Source organism: Actinia tenebrosa, unplaced genomic scaffold (genome assembly GCF_029948245.1).
Source record: "Actinia tenebrosa isolate PJP-AT-01 unplaced genomic scaffold, QUT_ActTen_1.0 PGA_scaffold10__47_contigs__length_13832649, whole genome shotgun sequence".
NCBI lineage: Eukaryota > Metazoa > Cnidaria > Anthozoa > Actiniaria > Actiniidae > Actinia > Actinia tenebrosa.
The window spans coordinates 10,304,320-10,325,489 of NW_028292570.1; the positions used below are offsets into that span (position 1 = coordinate 10,304,320).

Consider the following 21,170-nt stretch of genomic DNA (forward strand, 5'->3'; position numbering starts at 1 on the left):
TCGACAGTCGTCTTGAACATAAACTCATACGCTCATGTTATGTAAATTTATAAATTCATCTTACTTCAAGTTTTGACAGCGGAGCACGTTAAAATATTGATTGTGTAATCCAGCCATCAATGTGCCTAGCAACCGCCTGTGTGCATAGCAATCTGCTACGAGCATAGGACGATAAAATTTCCACTCTTTCACTCCCCTCCTATTACACTCGTCATTCCTTTCCTTACACGATCGTAAGCCATTCGGATCGGCCGAAACCAAAACACTACGAGGAACGCCTGTCACAAGATGGATTGCGCGCGCTAGATAGATCAACCAAGAACAATGACTTTCCTTACACAAACAATTTTAATGTGCTCCCTTGGTTAGATCCGAATCATTGAGTTTTCGGTTGTTGTGACCGGAAAATAGACATCTCTTAAAGCAACTAAATAAAAAATAGTGCTTATAAAGAGCATGTGGCTACTGCCATTATCGAAATGCAATAGATGATTTGTACAGTAGATACACCTACTTGCAAGAACGTTGACATACGAAAATAGAACATTAGTGATTTAGTGGGATAGGAATTATATTAAAAAACAAAAGAAGATCACTAAAGCTGAACTTTTTCTTTTGTCTTTTAATTTATTCCTTTCTCGCTAAAGTACTAATGTTCTAATATCGTATGACAACGTTTTTGCAAGTAGGTGTATGTGGATCATCACTGCAGGGCTGTCAACTCTCCCGGATAAACCGGGAGTCTCCAGATTTTGGACCGTATCTCCCGGTCTCCAGATTAGAGTCTCAAATCTCTCGGATAATCCCCGAAGCTGACCATTTCTTGTGAGACTCGAGTTTCACAACCATAAAATCCCAATTATTTTGTGTTGTTTGTGTTATTTTACATCACTAACAAAATCAAAACATTCCTCATAAACTGTTCTTGCAAGCAGGCCATTGTAATATAAGCGATAATCTGATTGGCCAGAAGTAAACCAATTACATCAAATGTCACAAAGTGAATGACGTCTTTTCGCGCGCTTTTTTCCGCTGTGACTTCACGCCCCTTCCCTATCAATTCTTCAGATTTGAATATCTTGGGGGTTGACAGCCCTGCATCAGTTACCGCATGCGATGGCGCACTGTATGATATCACGGTGATCAGAGTAGAAGTAGGAATTATTTGAGATAAATAATATAAAAATTTAAAGTAAGACCAATAGCGCAGCGCGGTTATTACGTCACGAAATATGATACCTTTCGCGTGACTCAGACAAACAAACCATCTCAGTAGAAGAGGAATGACTGCAAATATAAATACTTCGTATCTAAATCCACTTAAAACAGCTACAAACTTGACTGAAAATGATGGAGTTCCTGGATCCAGGTTTGATGCTGACCCGGGAAACTATACTGTCTACCAGTTAAAGCGTTGGCTTAAATGCAGAGGCCTAAAAGTCACTGGAAAGCGTAGCGAACTGCTCGCACGTGTTCAGGATTGTATAAACGCTGGAAATTACCGCATTCTTGATCCGAGTATAGATGGAGGTAGGTGGCTCGATATTAAGGTATCCAAGGAATACAGCAAGGACGGAAAAATAATCAAAGAGCCAAAGAATAAAGTCCCTGAAATACCTACATCGGGCTGGAAAAACTTTCCATCCAATGACATACCGGCGCAGTTCAACTATGGACACGTTTATTTCTATGCTTTAGAATCGCTTCCATCACGATCAGAAAGTGAAGTCGTAGATCAAACGTCTGATGATAGTGATGATGAAGCAAAGGGACACGGACTCGGACATATGACTGACAAGCCTTTCAAGAACGGACGTAAATATGTTGACTCTGGCTTCGTACACGACGTTACTGACAACAAGAACAGTGATTATTATTTCCTTCGCGCGCACGTTTGGCCCTCAATGAAAACAGATCTTCCTCACAACGTATTGATAATTTTATCGATTCAAAGTGGCGCAGTTATACATGCATCGTGTGAGCCATGCAAAGCGTCAGAACTTGGCCGATGCAGCCACGTAGTTGCGGTTTTGCTGTTGTTATTAGACCACGTCAAAGAACACGGACATATCGTAACTACACCATGTACTAGCCAGGAGTGTTCATGGAACAAAGGAAGAAAGAAAAATCCCAAAAGACTCTCAGATGCCAAATATCCCTCCAAAAAAAAGAAAACACAAGTTCAAGTTATAGATTTCGATCCACGACCGCCTCAATACAGACAGGTAACATCGTCAATGACCAATAACTTTGTCTCTCGGCTACAATATGAAAATGCTAAGACCGGGAAAATTTCTATGTGGACGACACAACTGAAGGTTTCATATAATGATTACTCAGTAGACGATATTTGCTTGCCTTTGTTAAGAGAGAAGGTAGAAATCCTTGTTAAGAACTTAACTCCCTCATCACTCACCCAACTTTCTGACACAGAGCAACAGAGCCAAAGTGAAAAATGGCACTCTGAGAGTTGGCTTCGACTAACCGCCTCCAAATGCCTTGAAGCTGTTAAGATTGGAAAACTTGTACTTGATGGATCCAAAAGTGCAGCCAGTCGAAGTGCGAAGTTTATATCATCTTACAAATGGAATATGGAGAGTGAAAACTACCAGTCTGTTTGGATGGCAAGAGGCTTAGAAAATGAAGCCGATGCTATATTGAAATACCAAGCTCAAACAAAGCATCAAGTTGTGGCATCTGGATTGTGGGTTAATCCCAAATACCCCTGGCTAGCATGTTCTCCTGATGGTCTTGTGGAAGAAGATGGTTTGCTAGAGATTAAGAGTCTAAAGGTTTTTCATGATCACACTATTCAAAGTGTGATCCAAGAGTCTGTTCTATCACAGGAAGTCATGAAAAGGCAGTGCTTTTACATAAAAGACAACGAATGTCTTTTAAAGCACAGTCATTCATATTACTATCAAACACAAATGCAACTCCTTGTAACAGAAAGGAAGTATTGTGACTTTGTATTGTATGCAAAGGAAGGTCCAGTGTCTGCTGAGAGGATTTACAGGGACGAATCATGCATATCAGACATACTACTCTCCCTTACAGCTTTCTGGACAAGAGTAGTTGCACCTGAAGTCTTTGAAATGAGGATTCCAAGAGATCTTTTGCCATTCGTGTTATCACATGATCACACATATGCTTCAGTTTCTAGCAGCGGTAGCTGTTCAACCAACCCAACCACATGCACTTCTCCTGGCAGTACTAGCTACCCAACCACATGTACCTCGTCTGGCAGTACTAGCTACCCAACCACATGCACTTCTCCTAGCAGTACGAGCTACCCAACCACATGCACTTCTCCTGGCAGTACTAGCTACCCAACCACATGTACCTCGTCTGGCAGTACTAGCTACCCAACCACATGCACTTCTCCTGGCAGTACTAGCTACCCAACCACATGCACTTCTCCTAGCAGTACGAGCTACCCAACCACATGTACCTCGTCTGGCAGTACTAGCTACCCAACCACATGCACTTCTCCTAGCAGTACGAGCTACCCAACCACATGCACTTCTCCTGGCAGTACTAGCTACCCAACCACATGTACCTCGTCTGGCAGTACTAGCTACCCAACCACATGCACTTCTTTTAGCAGTACGGGCTACACAACCATGTTTGCTGCATCTAGCACTAATCTCGTCATTTTGCCTTGGGGGTGTGTCACATCAGGTGGGATATCACTTACGAACACTTGCCCCATTGACAACTGGATCATGATATTTCAAAGTTTAGCAAAGTCGAACAGACTAAACCTTGATAATGTATATGGAGGGGGTGCTATTATTAAAACCTCATTGCATTTATTAGAACTTCACCAATATGGTGATGCAAAGGTTGCTGTAATACCACAAGCAGCAGCTCAGTTCAACAACTCTGGTGATATTGATTTGTATGGAAATGAAGCAGATTTTTTTTTGCCGCTTCTGAAGTCAGTCTTGACCACTGAATTTATATCAACTTGTGGTCTGCCTAACTGCCCTTCACCAGTTAAAATCTATAGAACATGCAACATCAATCTTAGTTGTTGTCCAGGTATAACCACATTTCAAAGTGCCTTTCATGAATGGCTGAATCCAAGTGTTTCCCTCTGCCGAAGAAGATTTCAGAACAAACCACTTACAGGCATTCCTTGTTTGCAAGATACTGTCACTGATTGCAATGGAAAGCAATACCTTGCCTGGTACTGTTCTGGACTGCGAGCAAATTCACCCAGACAATTTGTTTGCTTTAATAATGTCTTTGTCTTTTGTGTGGACTTACTCAGTAGAGCAGGTCATCTAGAATGGGAAGATTTACCAGCGACCCTTGTTATCAATTCCACCCAGTTATACCTTCACAGTGCCACTTTATGGAATGAAGGCCACTACATTAGCATCATAATTCATCATGGCACATGTTATATTTATGATGGACTTAAAGAGCACAGAAATCCACATTCTGGACTATCAGTATTCAAGGCAAGCCCAATGGGATATAAACTAAGCCATGTTATCTATGCTGCAGCTCAGTAATAATCTAGAGTACACTTTGAATAATTATGAATTAATAAATTGATGAATTAAGAAATAAGGATTTTTTATAGAGTGATTGCAAAATATACCAGTCAGTCTATATTAGTTACAACCTGTGTAAATGAGTGACTCTTCTATTTACATTATGTACATGTTAGTAAAATATGACAGTCCTGAAAGTGAAACTTATGTGTATTATTATATGCATGTATTTATTTACAAAGAACTTCTTGAAAATTCACAAGAGCACAGGCCACAACAACCATTTGAGTGGCAAGCGGTGCAAGGCTGAGGGGAATTTTTCTCCCTACTAGTTTAAATTGTTTGAGTCTTTGATTAAAACGTTCAATGTGAATTCTTGCTTTGGCAATTTTTCTGGTTTCCAACTCCTCTTTAGCTGTCAGAGACTTTCTTCCCTTTAAAAAGGCTGGGATTTTGAGTTTAACCTGCAGGGGGTTAACTAAATGTTGGACAGTAAATCCCCTGTCTGCAAGAATGACATCATTTGGCTCCAAGTCTTTGAGGATGCCACTTTCTTCAAATATCTGCACATCTGAGACGTCCCCTTCAAATAAATCGGACACAAAACAAGCTCCACCAGTAGGGGTACAGGCAATAAGGCACTTGAAAGTATTGCTGTGCTTGTAACTTGAATATGTATTTCCTTGCTGGGCAAAGTTTCTGGAGGTTTCAACTCGAAACTCTGTGCAGTCTATACTACATCGAACATTTTTGATTGACTTGAATACTTTTGGAAGGAAACGTCGCAAAAATTCCTTGGTAGGAAAAATTATTTTCTGCATTTGGCGGAATATCTTGAACATTAGCTGAATGTACGTAGTAAAGATGGTCCTGATATGGGTATCCTTTATTTCCTTGTCAGGGGTACTTAATAGGTGCGCCAGTGTTTTAATGTTAAAGCCCATCTTGAGTCTTAGGAGGCAAATGAACAGTTTCTCTCTGGATGACCATTTCGAGAGACGCCGCGAGCACTTAACTTTTATAACTCGGTTTCCTTTACAACCCCAAAATGATATTGTGTCCAAAGGACAAACTTCGTTCAAAAAATCGTAGAGGATGTCAAACTGAGACGAAGTTAGGCCAACATAGTACTTCATTAGGTTGGGGTCTTTACTGATCACTTCATAAGAAAGATTACTTACAATTTTTATCTTTTCTTCTGGTAGTTTAGCTTGATTACGAAGAATCAATGTCTCTACCTTGATCGCCAACTCATACTTAGAGATATTAGTCTGTGTAGCCTTGTTATTACCTGGCTCGTTGTCTTCAATAATTAGTTCTTCCTCCAACTCACAGGGCTCGTTAACGGTGGAAATGCAATCTTTCTCGTTGTCTGAATTCGACTTCTTCAAACAAGGTTTGTAAATATCTCTTTCCTTTGGCGCCTTCCTTTTGGTACGGCAAGCTTTCTTGGTTTCATTATCTCTCAGATTGGCTTTGAGAGGGTCGGGAAACTCATCTGTTGGACCTCTTTCTCCAACCCAATGGAGAGCACATATATAAGTGTTTCTGGTAATGTTCTTTAGCGAAAACGCTTCTCGAGAACAAGCATTGATCCACCTCTGACAACGCTCGAGGTCTTGTGATGGCTTGATGAATGGAATGAAGATCTTTTGGCCCAATTTCTCCATTTCTTTGAGCGATTCTGGAAGTCTATCGGGGTATCTTGAATCACTATTACATCTTCCCCAGCAGCAATGTTTCGTACTGACCATTTTGTCAAAAAAAAAGACGAGAAAATATAAAGAAACTAGCGAGCGTAATGAAAACCGCTTTACATTTACTATGACCTTTGTGTTCTGTTTGTCTGAGTCATGCGGGGGGTCCGATCTCGTGACATCTATTTTTAGTATAACCGCGCTGCGCTATTCCAATGGAGTTCGGCCAGTCTTGTCATTTAAATAAGCCGTTCTGAATAAAATGTAGATTGATCGCCACACATTACAAGATTACAAATAACCGAAGCAATGCTCAGATTATATGTTGAAATGTGCAAAGGTCTAACGAGAATTTGCGCAAATAAATAATCATTAATTTACAGACTTGGATGAAGACAAAATAAATAGCATTTCTAAACGAATTTCTATAAAATATCTGCTTAGTTCACGGCGTAAATAAATAGTGTCCGTGACCCTTGAAGGTCAAGATAAGTAGTAATGTAAATCAACACGCACAACGCCCAATATAATCATAAATGGCCAATTATCTTGTATATTCAGTTTTGAGCTCGTAGGTCGAATGATTCCTGGAATAAAACACACAGCCTGCCTTTGAAATGAAAAACAGAAAAGCGTTTTCAAATACTTCTTTTTTCAATTATGCTCTATACTTGACTCAGTTCGTAGTCGTCTTTCGCCGAGTCTCCCACCACGAGGTTCCAAGGCCGTCATCGGTTGTCATCCCCTTTGGCAATAATCGGAGTACAGCGAGATTTTGTTGTTCAAGCGTTGATTGTTTTCGAAGTTTGTTCATCGTTTCGTATCGAATTGTTTATTGATTGCTGATTGCTGTGTTAATGATTTACCAGTGATTATGCTCGTATCACATAACCGTAATCTGATAGTTTGATTTGGGTGATAAGTTGATGTAGCGTGTCGAAGGAAAGTTAAACTAAGAAAGAAGCTCCTTAGAATATTAACTAATTTGCTATCCGGCCAAGTAGCACAGAGGTATGTAACTCATTATATTTAGTTCTCCTACAAGAAATTATCAATATTATTATTCAGCATAAACTTCCTATAGTTGGCTGAGCATTCATTTCTAAGTATCGCTAGACCACGTGTTGCATAATCATTCCCTAATCAAGCACATTTTTTCTATTTGTAAGCGGTTTTAACTAATACAGATATACCTTATTGTATTTTACCCAGTCTTTACGTGATTCTAATAAGTGCAGTGATTGAATGATGGAATCTCAGTAAGTGATTTGCTGTTCTAACACGGCCGACCCGGGGAAACTCGAAAGATTGCCCCAGCCGTATCAGTAAAGACTCTGTGCTACAGTGCATCTGAAGGTATGTCAAATTTTGATTTAAACACCGAGGAAATCGATGAAAACACGCAAAGAGAAACGAAAATGACAGAGAAGGGCACAGCCTTTAAATTGGACTTGCTAGATCGTGATCGAATTACGGCCCAAAGAAATTGGCGCAAACAGTTTAATATAGTGAATGGATTGCTAGCAGACTCAGAGGATGTCAACCGGCTTCTTAGTGAAAGGGGTCTGTTGGAAGCAAAAATGGAGATTCTCGCCGGCGCGAATGAAAGGCTAGAAGAGGCTTTAGACGTAACAGAAAGACGCGTAGCGAGCGAGAAATTTGAGACGATCGACCAACAGCACTCTGACCTCCTAAAAGAAGTAAACAAAAGGTTAAGCGATTTAAAAAGGCTAAATGAAGACGAAAGATCTTCGATCTCGGGCTCATCTCGCAGCTCGAGATCAACTCGCTCTAGTAAATCCAGCAATTCCGCGTTTGCAAGAAAGGCCGAGATGGCTGGCATGATCGCGAGACTCGGCGCAGAGTTAAAATTTCAAGACTTAGAAGCACAAAGAGCCGACGCGCTAAGAAAACAGGAGGCTGAGATGACGAAGTTTCGAATTGCTAAGAATCTAGCGTTTGCGAAGGCCGAAATGAACGCGATTGCCAAGGTACAAGAAGCAGAGCTAGGATTAGTCGACGGCGCATTTGATTTGCCTAAAGAAGATGACACAGAGAAAGATTTAAACAAATATTTGAGTATGCAACTTGACTCCGTCAAAGAAGCCCCGCAACACGATCCTGTCATGCAATCTACGCATCATGCAGCTAACATATCAGAATCCCATATCCATGCAAAAGAATCTAAGTCGACTAAGTCAGAAAATCTTGATTTCGAGTCCAAGTACAAGACAGACCCAGAGCTAAAAAATTATTCGAAACCTTCGAACTCGTCTGTAAATCCTTTCACCTCAACTCGCGTCATAGGCACACCATTTGACAACTATCCGTCAACACATTTGAACACACGGAACCCATTTGATCCACCAACGGATTTATTTGACGATGTCGACGCATCGCAGTTCGTGTCTTACCGAGAAACAAACGTGCATAGTAGTACACCAAGCTCGAATAATGATAACGCCCTCGGCAGATTGGCAGATTTGTTGTCCGAAAGACGCAACATAGATAGTCTTCCCCTTCCGGAACCGGAAATCTTCAGAGGCAGTATGTTCCATTATCCTAATTGGCTTAAATCCTTTGAGACTATAATAGAAAGCCGAATAGAAAGTCCAGCTCAACGGCTGTATTATCTTGGAAAATACACCGCGGGGGAAGCCAAAGAAGCGATTAGCGGTCTCCTATGTTTGGATAGCAAGGACGCGTACCTTCAGGCAAAGGGTATACTAGCATATCGGTACGGGAACCCCTTCCTTGTGGCTGACGCATACAGAAAGAAACTAAGTGATTGGCCGAAAATCCCTCCAAACGATGGAGTTAGTTTGCGGAAATTTTCCGCTTTTTTATTCCATTGCTTGGCTGCAATGCAGAACGTTAAGTATCTAAAGGTGCTAAACGATCCGGAAGAAAACCAAAAAATGGCCAAGAAACTTCCAAGATACTTAGTAGATCGCTGGAGTCGAGAGGTAGATAGATGGATTAGCGGCGAACGAAGCGGCGTTTTGCTTCCCTTTGAAAGAGAGAATGAGATGGGATACCCACCATTCGCCGAGTTCTGCAATTTTATATCGCGCGAGGCAAGGATCGCATGCAATCCGGTAATAAATCTTCAAAGAAGAAGAAAGTAAGAAAGAGGAAATAGCCAAACCTGTCAGAGTAGGAAGGATCTACAATCAGAGATCCCTCTTCACAGATTCCGCTGAAGTAAAGCGAGAAAATTCAGGATCCAAAAAGAACAACTCGAAGCAAGAAAGGTCAGTGCAGTGTGCGTCGTGCAAGGGACCACATAACCTAGACGACTGCAAGGCGTTCCTAAAGCTATCAGCTAAAGAGAGAGTAAGCTTCGTACGCGCGAAGGGACTCTGTCTCGGGTGCCTAAGATGGGTCACATGCGAAAGGATTGCAGAAGGATAGCAGTATGCAAGAGTTGCCACGGCTTCCATCCGACGTCTTTGCACGACGGTACGTTCGTTCCAAAGAAGGAATTGAAAGAGAACTCTGATCAAGAAATAGAGGTTAAGGAGGTTTCATCGAAATGTACAAAGATCAGTGACCAGAAACAAGACGACTGTGCCGCCCATTCCCTGATCGTTCCTGTATGGATACATCACACGACAATTCGTCCCAGGAAGTACTTGTATACGCTCTCTTAGACGACCAGTCAGACGGCTGTTTCATCAAGAATGACGTCGTTGAAAGAATGGCAGTGAAGGGAGTCCAAGTGAAGCTCAAATTGTCAACGGTACTTGCGGAACGTCTCATTGATTGTCAGAAGGTGAACGGTCTTGTGGTACGAGGCCTAAACGAAAGTGAGATCATCCCACTACCCGGAACGTATTCTAGAGAAATCATTCCAGCGAGAAGAGGACAGATTCCTCGACCAGAAACAGCTCGAAAGTGGCCACACCTGGAGCGTATAGCTGATCAACTGATGCCACACAGAAGCGACGTGGAAATCGGGTTGCTGATCGGTCTAAACTGCGCACGCGCAATCAAGCCAAGAGAAGTCATTCCGGGCAAGGACGATGAACCTTATGCGAAGAAGACTGCGCTAGGATGGGGAGTGATAGGCATAGTAGATCCTGACTGCAAGGATGTCCACGAGAAGTGCGGCTGCCATCGCATACTCGACAGGGAGGTTGTAGGAGAGACCAAGAAACCACTTCACTTCTCCATGCGTACTCAAACAAAGGAAATAATGACACCATTTCAAGTTTCGAAGATGTTCGAACTTGACTTTGATGAATCACAAGACGAAGAGCGGACACTCTCTTACAATGACCGCAAGTTCATGCAAAGGATGAAAGATGGAATTAACCAAAGAGAGGATGGCCATTATGAAATTCCTCTACCCTTCAAAGATGATAGAATTAATCTGCCGAACAACAGAGAGTTAGCCGTAATCAGACTGATGAGGTTGAAAGGGAGGCTTGAAAAGGACGAAACCTACCGCAAGCATTACCAAGAATTCATGAAGGAGATGCTCAGTAAATGTTATGCAGAAAAAGTTCCCCAGTCAAAGGAGAGCGGCGATGATGGTCAAGTGTGGTACATCCCGCATCACGGCGTCTATCACCCCCAGAAGAAGGATAAAATCAGAGTTGTCTTTGATGGCAGTGCGGAATACAAGGGCGAGTCACTCAACAGACATCTGCTTCAGGGACCGGACCTCACGAACAACCTCTCAGGAGTTCTGTGCCGATTCAGGAAAGAACCGGTAGCACTAATGTGTGACATCGAAGGAATGTTCCACCAAGTGAAGGTAAACGTCGAACATAGAAAATTTCTTAGGTTCCTTTGGTGGGAGTACGGTGATACGAACAATCCTTTGACAGGGTACAGGATGACAGTTCACCTTTTCGGAGCGGTCTCCTCACCTGGCTGTTCGAATTTTGCCTTGAAATCAACAGCCGACGACTACGAGATCGAGTTTGGCAAGGAAGCAGCAGAGTTCATTAGGAATGATTTCTATGTAGACGATGGGTTAAAGTCCGTTCCAACCATTGCGCAGGCCATCGCTCTTATTGAGAACACGAAGGCACTCTGCCGGAGGGGTGGCTTCAACCTGCACAAGTTCCTACCGAACAGTAAAGCAGTTATAGAATCAATCCCAATTGAGTCGCGCGCGAAAGGTTTAAAGAATCTTGACATAACCAAGGACCTGTTGCCCATCGAGAGAGCCCTGGGAGTGCAATGGTGTATAGAGTCGGATCAGCTGCAGTTCAAGATCGAACTGAAGGACAGGCCATTGACGAGAAGAGGAATATTAGCAACGGTAAGCTCTATTTACGACCCCCTGGGCATGGTAGCTCCCTTTGTTCTTGTGGGCAAAAGGATACTCCAAGACCTTACCAGAGACAATGTTGGATGGGACGATAAAGTACCAGAGTCAATCAGACCTCGTTGGGAGAAGTGGAGGAGCGAGCTGCATCGCTTGGCCGAATTAAAGATTCCTAGATGCTACAAACCTGAAGGCTTTGGAGAGTGCAAGACCGTCGAGATACACAACTCCTCCGATGCAAGCACCAACGGCTATGGCCAGTGCTCCTACCTTAGAATGGTGAACGATCGTGACGAGATACATTGCGCCCTGGTAATGGCAAAGGCTAGAGTGACACCACTCAGACCTATAACAGTGCCTCGCCTAGAACTCACGGCAGCATTGGTATCCGCCAAGGTTAGCGGCTTTCTGAAGAAAGAGTTGAAATACGAAGAAATAGCAGAAGTGTTCTGGACGGACAGTAAAGTCGTTCTTGGTTATATATCCAACGATGCAAGGCGTTTTCACACGTTCGTTGCAAACCGCGTTCAGCAAATTCGTGAACGCTCCTCGCCTCACCAATGGAAGTACGTGGAAACAAGCATGAATCCGGCTGACGACGCTTCCAGAGGTCTTAGTGCTCAAGAGCTGACCGAGAGCAAACGATGGTGGAATGGCCCAAGTTTCCTTTGGCACCCAATCAAAGAGTCCCAGACTTTATCAGAAACCTTCACAGTTATCAACCACAGCGATCCAGAAGTGAAGAAAGTCACAGCCTTAGCAACGCACTCAAAGGAATACCCAACAATATTGGAGCGTGTCAAGTACTTTTCAGATTGGTATCGCGCCAAGAGAGCCATCGTGATATGCAAGCAATTTGTGCAGAAGCTAGCCTGGACGATAAACGCACGCAAGGAAAGGGTGGATCCCTATAAAAGTCGAAGAGACGGAACGTCAACAAGGGAAAGAGTTCAGTTCGATGTGCAAGACCTACAACAAGCGGAAAATCTGATCCTGAAGGCTGTCCAGAGCCAATTCTTTCCTGAAGAAATGAGAGCTCTAAAGGCCCTGGGACGTCCAGCAGAAAAGATTGTGAAATCTGGCTCTCTTCTCCGTCTGAGTCCGTTTCTTGACGAAAACCAGGTTCTCCGCGTTGGTGGCAGAATCGGATTGGCCGACCTTCCCTTCCAAGTGAAACATCCCGTTATCCTCCCAAAGAAATGTCACGTGACAGGTCTAGTAATCCGCCACTATCATCAGAGAGCCCACCAAGGCAAGGCAAGAACACTAGCAGACATACGCGCTGCTGGCTTGTTGATTATTGATGGAAGCTCAGCAGTGGGACACTACATCTCCAAATGCGTCGCATGTCAAAGGCTGAGAGGCGCCACTCAGAAACAGAAAATGAGTGATCTTCCTAAAGACAGACTGGAAGAAGCTCCACCTTTCACATACAGTGCGGTGGACTACTTTGGCCCCTGGTACATAAAGGAAGGAAGACGTGAGCTGAAAAGGTACGGAGTCCTATTCACCTGCATGGCCTCACGTGCGGTTCACATAGAAACAGCGGCATCGCTGACAACAGATTCCTTCATCAACGCCTACCGAAGGTTTACCGGACGGCGTGGACCAGTGCGCCAATTAAGATCGGATCAAGGAACGAACTTTGTGGGTGCTAGAAATGAGCTTGACGCAGCCATGAAGGAAATGGACCAAGATGCCATAAAGAGAGAGCTGATAAAGACCAACTGCGATTGGATACAGTTTAAGATGAATGTCCCGCACGCAAGCCACAAAGGCGGCGTGTGGGAAAGGCAGATTCGCAGTGTGAGAAGCGTGCTAACAGCTCTGCTACAGACTCATGGAAAGCAACTCGATGATGAATCCTTGAGGACACTGATGATCGAAGCAGAAGCGATAGTAAACAGCCGCCCCCTCACTACCAACGGTCTCACAGAACCAGATTCCTTAGATGCATTAACGCCGAGTCACTTGCTGACCATGAAGACTACGATAGTAATGCCTCCACCGGGAGATTTCCAGAGGGCGGACCTATACTCAAGAAAAAGATGGCGCAGAGTCCAACACCTAACCAATGAGTTCTGGCAACGTTGGAGAAGATTTTACTTACAGTCTCTGCAAGAACGACAAAAGTGGTTGCGCCCCCGAAAGAATCTGTCAGTGGATGACATCGTCATACTGAAGGATGCGGACAACCCGAGATCTAAGTGGCAGCTCGCACGCATTGTACAGCCATATAAAGACGAAGACGGCTACGTCCGCAAAGTCAAGATTGCTGTCTCCTCTCCTCACCTCGATTCCTCAGGAAGAAGAACGGGCTCCAAGATGACATACTTAGAAAGGCCGATCCACAAGCTTGTTCTGCTCCTGAGAAGCGATGACAACTAATAAATGAGAGACCAGGGAGTCCCAGCTAAGGAGCCATATAACGTGAATATCCAAGTTGAACACTGAATATTGAACATTTGTTAGTAATATATATATATATATAGTTTGTTTTGTTTGGGGTAAATTGTAATCACAATTTAGGGGAGCCATGTTAATGATTTACCAGTGATTATGCTCGTATCACATAACCGTAATCTGATAGTTTGATTTGGGTGATAAGTTGATGTAGCGTGTCGAAGGAAAGTTAAACTAAGAAAGAAGCTCCTTAGAATATTAACTAATTTGCTATCCGGCCAAGTAGCACAGAGGTATGTAACTCATTATATTTAGTTCTCCTACAAGAAATTATCAATATTATTATTCAGCATAAACTTCCTATAGTTGGCTGAGCATTCATTTCTAAGTATCGCTAGACCACGTGTTGCATAATCATTCCCTAATCAAGCACATTTTTTCTATTTGTAAGCGGTTTTAACTAATACAGATATACCTTATTGTATTTTACCCAGTCTTTACGTGATTCTAATAAATGCAGTGATTGAATGATGGAATCTCAGTAAGTGATTTGCTGTTCTAACACGGCCGACCCGGGGAAACTCGAAAGATTGCCCCAGCCGTAACATGCTGATTGGTTCCGAAGTTAATCACAATGCCTCGAAACCCTTTCGACTAATTCCGAACGTTTGCCGAGTCACACTCACTCACTCTTACGGACGGATACAACTCGATGACATAGTGGCTTCGCCTCTTCGATGCAGTAGCCACAAAAACGAGAATATATATATATATTTGTTTGAGAAGAAAAAGTCAAGACAACATTTTTCCCGACAAGCCTGTTTCGTGAATTACTTCACTCTTCAGGGGATTTAATGATAAGAATATTCGTTACTATCATTTATATAGAAAAAGTATACATAATTAATTAGTGGATGTAGTTTAGCTGTTGCGTAATAATGCTTTGTTTCTGTGGCGGCATGAAGATACAAGTTCGTTGCGCTTATTTAATGATGAGAGTTCCGGTCGATAAATTATTAGAAACTTTTCTTTAAGACAAAGGTTACATATTTTTTGCTGGAGCTGTTGTAGGCGGAGCTTGAAGATAGGACGCGCCATAAAATGGAGTAGCTGATATTACCGTTCTTGAGAGTCCAGATGTATTTGCTGAGTTCACTCGAGTTTTTATGTTGTTCGTGGCGGAATGAGGCGGTGTGGTTTCTGTATCTTGTTTTGAAGTCGTTTTCTGTGAGTCCTATGTATGTTGCGGTAGTGTTGTTGTCCTTTCTTGTGACGGTGGCTTGGTATACAACTGATGATTGGAGGCAGTTGCCATTAAGCGGGCAATTGTTCTTTTGTCGGCAGTTGCATGTTTTCTTGTCCTTTGTGTTATTTGCGGTGTCGTTGTCGTCTCTCGGTGGATGTAAAATGCGCTTGTTATGATTGTCAATGATTTGTTTGGCATTGTTCATGCAGCTGTAACTGATCTTGATGGTGTTACGATTAAAGACTTTCCTAAGATTATGGCCTCTAGGAAAGTGTTTATCAACTAGGCCAAGGAATCTCTGTCCGATATTGGTGCTGACATTTTTGCTACATACATACATACATACATACATACTTTATTATCTTTCCCCATAAGGGCTTTTCAAAGACAATATATTACATTTAAAAAGTCAGCTAAATATCTAATTGCTAATTTATAAAAATATTGTTATTATTATTATTAAGAAAAAAACATATATTACAATATCTTACAGTAAAATAATAGTTATCTATAAATAATGAAGAAAGTATGAAGATATAAATAAATAAACTAATAAACTGGAGAGCTAATTATCTAAGAACTCCCGTAATAACTTAGATCTAAGCGACTGTTTGAAAATATTAACATTTCTGCACAATTTAAGGGACGATTCGATAGAATTCCAGAGATTTACTGTTCTATAATAAAATGTTCTTTGGCCACTGGCCGTCTTGAAGAGAGGAATATTCAGTTTTTGCGAATTTCTAGTAGTGCGATTGCTTATTTCTGCGCGTTTAACAAACTGCGACGAAAAATACTCTGGGGCACTGCCGATCATACATTTAAACGCCAAGGTAGCACTACGATAATATAATTGGCGAACGACTGGAAGCCATTTCAATTGTTTTAAGAAAGGCGTGATATGATCATATTTCCTAGCCCCGCATACAATTCGAAATGCAAAGTTTTGGACGGCCTGCAATTTTTGGAGGTTGTGCAATGACATTAGAACAGTTATATAATTTACTGAACACTAGAGTGTTTATAACAGTTAAGAGAGTCTTTTTTTCAAATGCATGTTTAACACGATTAATCTGTCCAAGGCGAGACATGCATGCAGAAACAGTTTTAATGATATGTTCGTCGTATGATAAATGAGGATCGAGAGTCACACCCAAGTCTTTGGCCTCTTGAACAGGAACAAGGTCTCTTCCTAGTAGAGATACAGTAAAGTCCTGTAATCTAGGCAACATTTGCCTACTTCCAAACACCATGAGCTTAGTCTTGGTTGGATTTAGGAGCAAGTAGTTGTTAAAACACCAGTTCCTAACGTTAAGGAGGTCTTCGTTCAGGTCAGAAATGGCAGACTGTTTGTCTTGCACTTGAAAAGATATGAGGAGTTTCGTATCATCTACGTAGCATTGTGAGTTGCATTTCTTAGACACAGAAGGGAGGTCGTTAGTGTAAATACTGAAAAGAAGACGGCCCAAAATGCTTCCTTGGGGAACACCGCTGACCAAATGGAGAGGCTCAGAGACTGCTGAATTGATCCTAACGACTTGATGTCTTTCACTAATGTAACTACCAAACCACTGGATAAGTGAATGAGAACCCCTACATCTTGTAACTTTGTCAGCAGGATCTTGTGGCTAATACTATCAAGGGTCTGTTGTTGTTTGCTTGTTCGTGGTCGCCTTTTTTCGGAATGGGTGTTACTTCAGCTGTTTTCCAACAAGATGGGAATGTAGAAGAGCTAAGTGAAGCATTTACAATAGATGTGTTTGTAGGTATAATTGGTACAAGACAATCTGTGATGACACGAACTGGAATTTTGTCAATCCCAGGGGCCTTATTGGAAGGCATGGACAGTACTATGTCTTCAATGTCTTTACATTCTATTGTATGGAGAGTAAACTGTTCAGACAAAGGGTATTGTTTAGGGACAAAGCTTTCATCATTAAGGTCGAAATTGAAGTCATTGGCCATAGATTTAATTTTATCAACAGAACTTGGACCAACAGAGACGAAAAACGATTAAATTCGTCTGACACAATTTTGTCGTCTTTGCTAAAGGTCCTCTTTGACGATGATTTCTTTGGTATACAAAGACGGGTCGCTTTCCAGATAGTATTCGAGTCATTAGGATTACTTTGGATTTGGTCTGCTACAAACTCTTTCTCTGCAAATCTAATTTCGTGTTTCACCTCGCGCTTAAAGTTCTCATAGGCGGACCAGGCTAGAGGGTCGTTGGTCTTTTTGGCCTTTTTGCGCCAATAGTGCTATTGTGCTATTTAGTATTACTAAAGTTTCACGGATTTACTGTGGTCACTCTAAGATGTTAGCAGATCGATAATTAAACGTTTATCGATCGTCTTACGTCATCTGATTACGAACGTTACACAACACCAACAAGCACAAAGCTCTTACATGCAGTCTAGACTACTTTCACTATTTATATGACGAAATGAACTGCTGATGTTTCATGTGGGATATTTCTAGCACTGTGGACCCACTGCGCACATGCGCACCTCGCACTTAGTTTTATCTTCGGATTATTTATATCAAAAGAATCAAGGAAAAATGCAAGTTGAAGTAAAATAATACGATTAAGGCCTAAACTAAAATTCCAATGAGTCAAACCTTTTTTTCCTGATGTGTTAAAGTAAACAGTATAATCGTCAACATATTTAGATTTTTTCAGAAGGCTCGTAGGTAGAGCCGGATGCATCGGAAAAAGAACTTTTCATTAGATTTCAAAACGAGAGTCATGGAGTCTTGAAGAAAGTTCGGCTAGTTTTGTCATCCAAATAAACCGTTCTGAATAAAAAGTAGATTGATCGTCGGACATCACAAACACCCGAAGGAATATTCATGTATGTTAACTCCCGGTTAATGTATGAGTCTATTACAAAGGTGCCCCCCCTTCCCCCGGGCATACCCCGGGCATTTGACCATAGTCGAGTTCTGCATAGTGGGGAATTTGACGCTGAATATTTGCCCGAACGGGCGGGCATTTGACTACAGACTAAATGTAGCGGCCCTTATCTAATTGGCATAATTTATTCTCGGACTTTCCTCTTGTCAATTCGAGCCTTCTATGATTGCAAAATTTCTCACCAGTCTGGTTCGTGCTTATGTTCGTGCTTTGAATTAAATAAAAAATAAAAAACCTAAGTTGTTTAAAATCTGGGATGCCACAAAGGATACAAAGGATATGTTTTAAACGATATAAAAAGTCTTCACCTACTTCAGTTAATTTTTAATACTGAATTGTTTTAGAAAATTTCGTTGAAGGTTTTCCATTGGTGTGTGTTTTGCAGTGTATATTATTTTGCTTTCTTACGCTACTTGGGCTGGTAATCCTTCAACCACTAACCTAATTAAGTTTATCGACACAGAAAAAATTGCCACAACACATAAAATTGCTGTTTTGTTGAGAGGAAATTCAAGATTTGTTATCTATGATATTGAGAAAATTTAAATTTTTTTATTTATTATGATAACCACGAATAAAAAAACTTTAGTTGCACGGGCTCAGTTAAGTACTTTTTAGGTAAAATTTGAGATTCATCAGACTGGAGAGGCGGGCATTTGACCAGTTAGTGGAGCCTGAACGGTGGGGCATTTGATCATTTTGTTGGCCTGCATGGTGGGGAATTTGACCATTTTTTTCCAAAAAGTCAAATACCCAGGGGGGTTGTCCGGGGTGGGAGGGGGTTTGGCACCTTTGGAATTGACTCATACATATCTGCGGAGGTAAAAATCTACTCAATAGATGTTGCTCGAGACAACTAACGACAATTCGCTCCAATAAATAATCAGTAATTTACAGACTTGAATGAAGTCAAATGAAATAGTATTTCTAAACGAATTTCTATTGTGTTGTGTACACGGACGGACGGAAGTGATGTCAGCCAAGCCATGAAAAATCAACTCGATAAATTACCATTTTTTCTTAAGCATGGGGCTCCGCTCCAAAATGACTCGGACAATTCTTGTCGGTCTAGCGCGAACGGGCCCTTAGCCCAGATCGTAAATGTCAAAGACTTCTTCTACCTCTAACCTTATGACCACGCATCAGGAACGCAGGGGTAAAATGCTGTCGCTGAGCAACGGGGCCAAGAAACATTTTACCTTTGGGTTCCTAAATATGACTTCTGAGGTTGATTTCACGTTGAGCTACATTCGTGTAAAAAATATCTTCGTCTCGATATGGTTGAAGCCTATGACTGTGATAATTTCCTTGTTAGCGTTTGAGAATACACTACTAGTAGTTTGGAACAGAAAAATTATTGTATTGCTAAGAAGATACGCAACCTTTTGGACTCGAAGATTGAATCCTGCAAGTCTTCATCATTTTCAGAAGAGGACATTATACTATAAAGTAGTCATACGCCTTCGACACCGCGATGGTACTCAATAGTTTGACATGTTCCTGGAAATCCTCAATCAGTATATGGTTCCGGCGAAAGACGTTTTAGCCAATCACAACCAGTCGCTGCATAATCAAAGATACCCCAATAATTACATATGTCAGTCATATTCTACTGCCTGTAATCTAACCGCATTTGTAAATCTTAACTAGCCCCGCCGAGGGAGAGAGAGAATCTTGAGAGAGAGAGAGGGTTGTTCTTCTAGATATTTTTTTACGCAAAGACCCTATGTTTGGTATCTCTGTCAATTTTTATTTAAAATACCGAAATGATTCTCAAACCATAGATATGGTGGGCTCAAATAAGTACTTTTGTCGGACTTTAATATAAAAAAATAAAAAAAAAAATATATATATATATAAGATATTTTACAATATTGTAACGAGAAATATATTTTACCGCGTAGAAAGTTTACCAATTCCCCGTTCCCCCGTTCCCCGTTCCCCGTTCCCTGTTTTAAAGATAGCCCAGAAATAATACAAGGTATAGAAACGCGTTAAAATCCTACATACTGTTGACATGCTTAAATCCGGCATCAAACAGATAAAAGAAGGATCTGCTTTACTGATCATGCGAGTTCCATCTAAGTTTTATCTAATTTATCAGAGAACCGGCAAGCTATTTTTTTTTAATTTTTCGTTCTTTTTCATTGAGCAGCTTGTAATTCTTGATTACATCAACTTTCGCCTTCTACTGTAAACTGCTTCTCTGATCATAATTGAACATCGAATATGCCACATAAGCTACTGACTTACAACTTGCATTGCTTGTCTTTGTTTAAAGCCTGCATGGTGTTCAATAACACAAGCGCAAAGATAAATAAAATTCAGACATTTAATGAAACTTCAGAGTATTTTCATTCAGTTTTCGCGGAGTATGTTGATAACCTCTAGTGCTCAGGGTCAGTCTACTTCGATTTGTTCTTTGATTCATTACAAGACGTTCTCCTATTCTCCTGATTACTGATCTCGGATTACGCTTGCACAATAGTAAATCTTTATAACCTTTTTCGTAATGTATACGTTTTTTTACCAGAACAATAGTCAATCATGACGTATGACCCTCCTGACTAGGGTTTTGAGTTATGCGTATAAAGCTCCTCATGTGACAAAAAGCGCTAATTACGTTGGCACGCGGATCGAATGTAAAAGAGGGTTGATGACTGAAGCTGTCAAAAAACTAGTTCTCTTTACCATGTAGCCTGCTTTTTGTCGTTCGCCATGAAGGTAGTTGGTACCGGCACATACCCCCCCCCCCCCCTCCCCCATCCCCTTCCCCACACACACACCTCGTCACCGAACCAAAGAAGAAATAAGAAAATCATCTGAAATAGACTGGTGTATGGAGGTGGTGGGTACCAGCATATACCTCCCGCCCCCATCCGTGAAAAGGTAGGTGATGGCGGGCAATACCCCACCCCCCTAAATCGGGTCCCTAGCTGGGACCATTGTTTTGACCTTCTCCCTAAATTATCGGTAATGGGTTCTGTGTGTGTGGTTTCTTTCGTTTTTTTTCCACGAAATGGGTTCACGGAATTTTTTCCTCTCTCAATAATCCGTTGGATTCTGCGTTACGTAAGAATTTATAAGTTGAAGCGGAGAAACGCTTTACCTCATAATCCGATTC

The 21,170-nt window shown here is 41.6% G+C and overlaps 4 protein-coding genes and 1 long non-coding RNA gene across 5 annotated transcripts; 4 read left to right on the forward strand and 1 right to left on the reverse strand.

Moving 5' to 3' along the window:
* The first annotated feature begins 1,210 nt into the window (after window positions 1-1,210).
* Window positions 1,211-4,878, forward strand: LOC148912988 (uncharacterized). The gene has a single exon (XM_089026895.1). It carries the CDS (start codon window positions 1,284-1,286, stop codon window positions 4,521-4,523), a length of 3,240 nt encoding a protein of 1,079 aa, XP_088883021.1. The 5' UTR covers window positions 1,211-1,283; the 3' UTR covers window positions 4,524-4,878.
* LOC148912989 (uncharacterized) lies at window positions 4,567-6,278 on the reverse strand. The gene has a single exon (XM_089026898.1). It carries the CDS (start codon window positions 6,257-6,259, stop codon window positions 4,736-4,738), a length of 1,524 nt encoding a protein of 507 aa, XP_088883024.1. The 5' UTR covers window positions 6,260-6,278; the 3' UTR covers window positions 4,567-4,735.
* A 1,166-nt stretch (window positions 6,279-7,444) lies between these two features.
* On the forward strand, window positions 7,445-9,330 carry LOC148912990 (uncharacterized). The gene has a single exon (XM_089026366.1). It carries the CDS (start codon window positions 7,561-7,563, stop codon window positions 9,328-9,330), a length of 1,770 nt encoding a protein of 589 aa, XP_088882492.1. The 5' UTR covers window positions 7,445-7,560.
* A 470-nt stretch (window positions 9,331-9,800) lies between these two features.
* On the forward strand, window positions 9,801-13,871 carry LOC148912991 (uncharacterized). The gene has a single exon (XM_089026367.1). It carries the CDS (start codon window positions 9,801-9,803, stop codon window positions 13,869-13,871), a length of 4,071 nt encoding a protein of 1,356 aa, XP_088882493.1.
* A 15-nt stretch (window positions 13,872-13,886) lies between these two features.
* On the forward strand, window positions 13,887-14,417 carry LOC148912992 (uncharacterized). Its single transcript, XR_016119206.1, has 2 exons — window positions 13,887-14,179; window positions 14,381-14,417. It is a non-coding gene; the product is annotated as an uncharacterized LOC148912992 (long non-coding RNA).
* The last annotated feature ends 6,753 nt before the right edge of the window (window positions 14,418-21,170 follow it).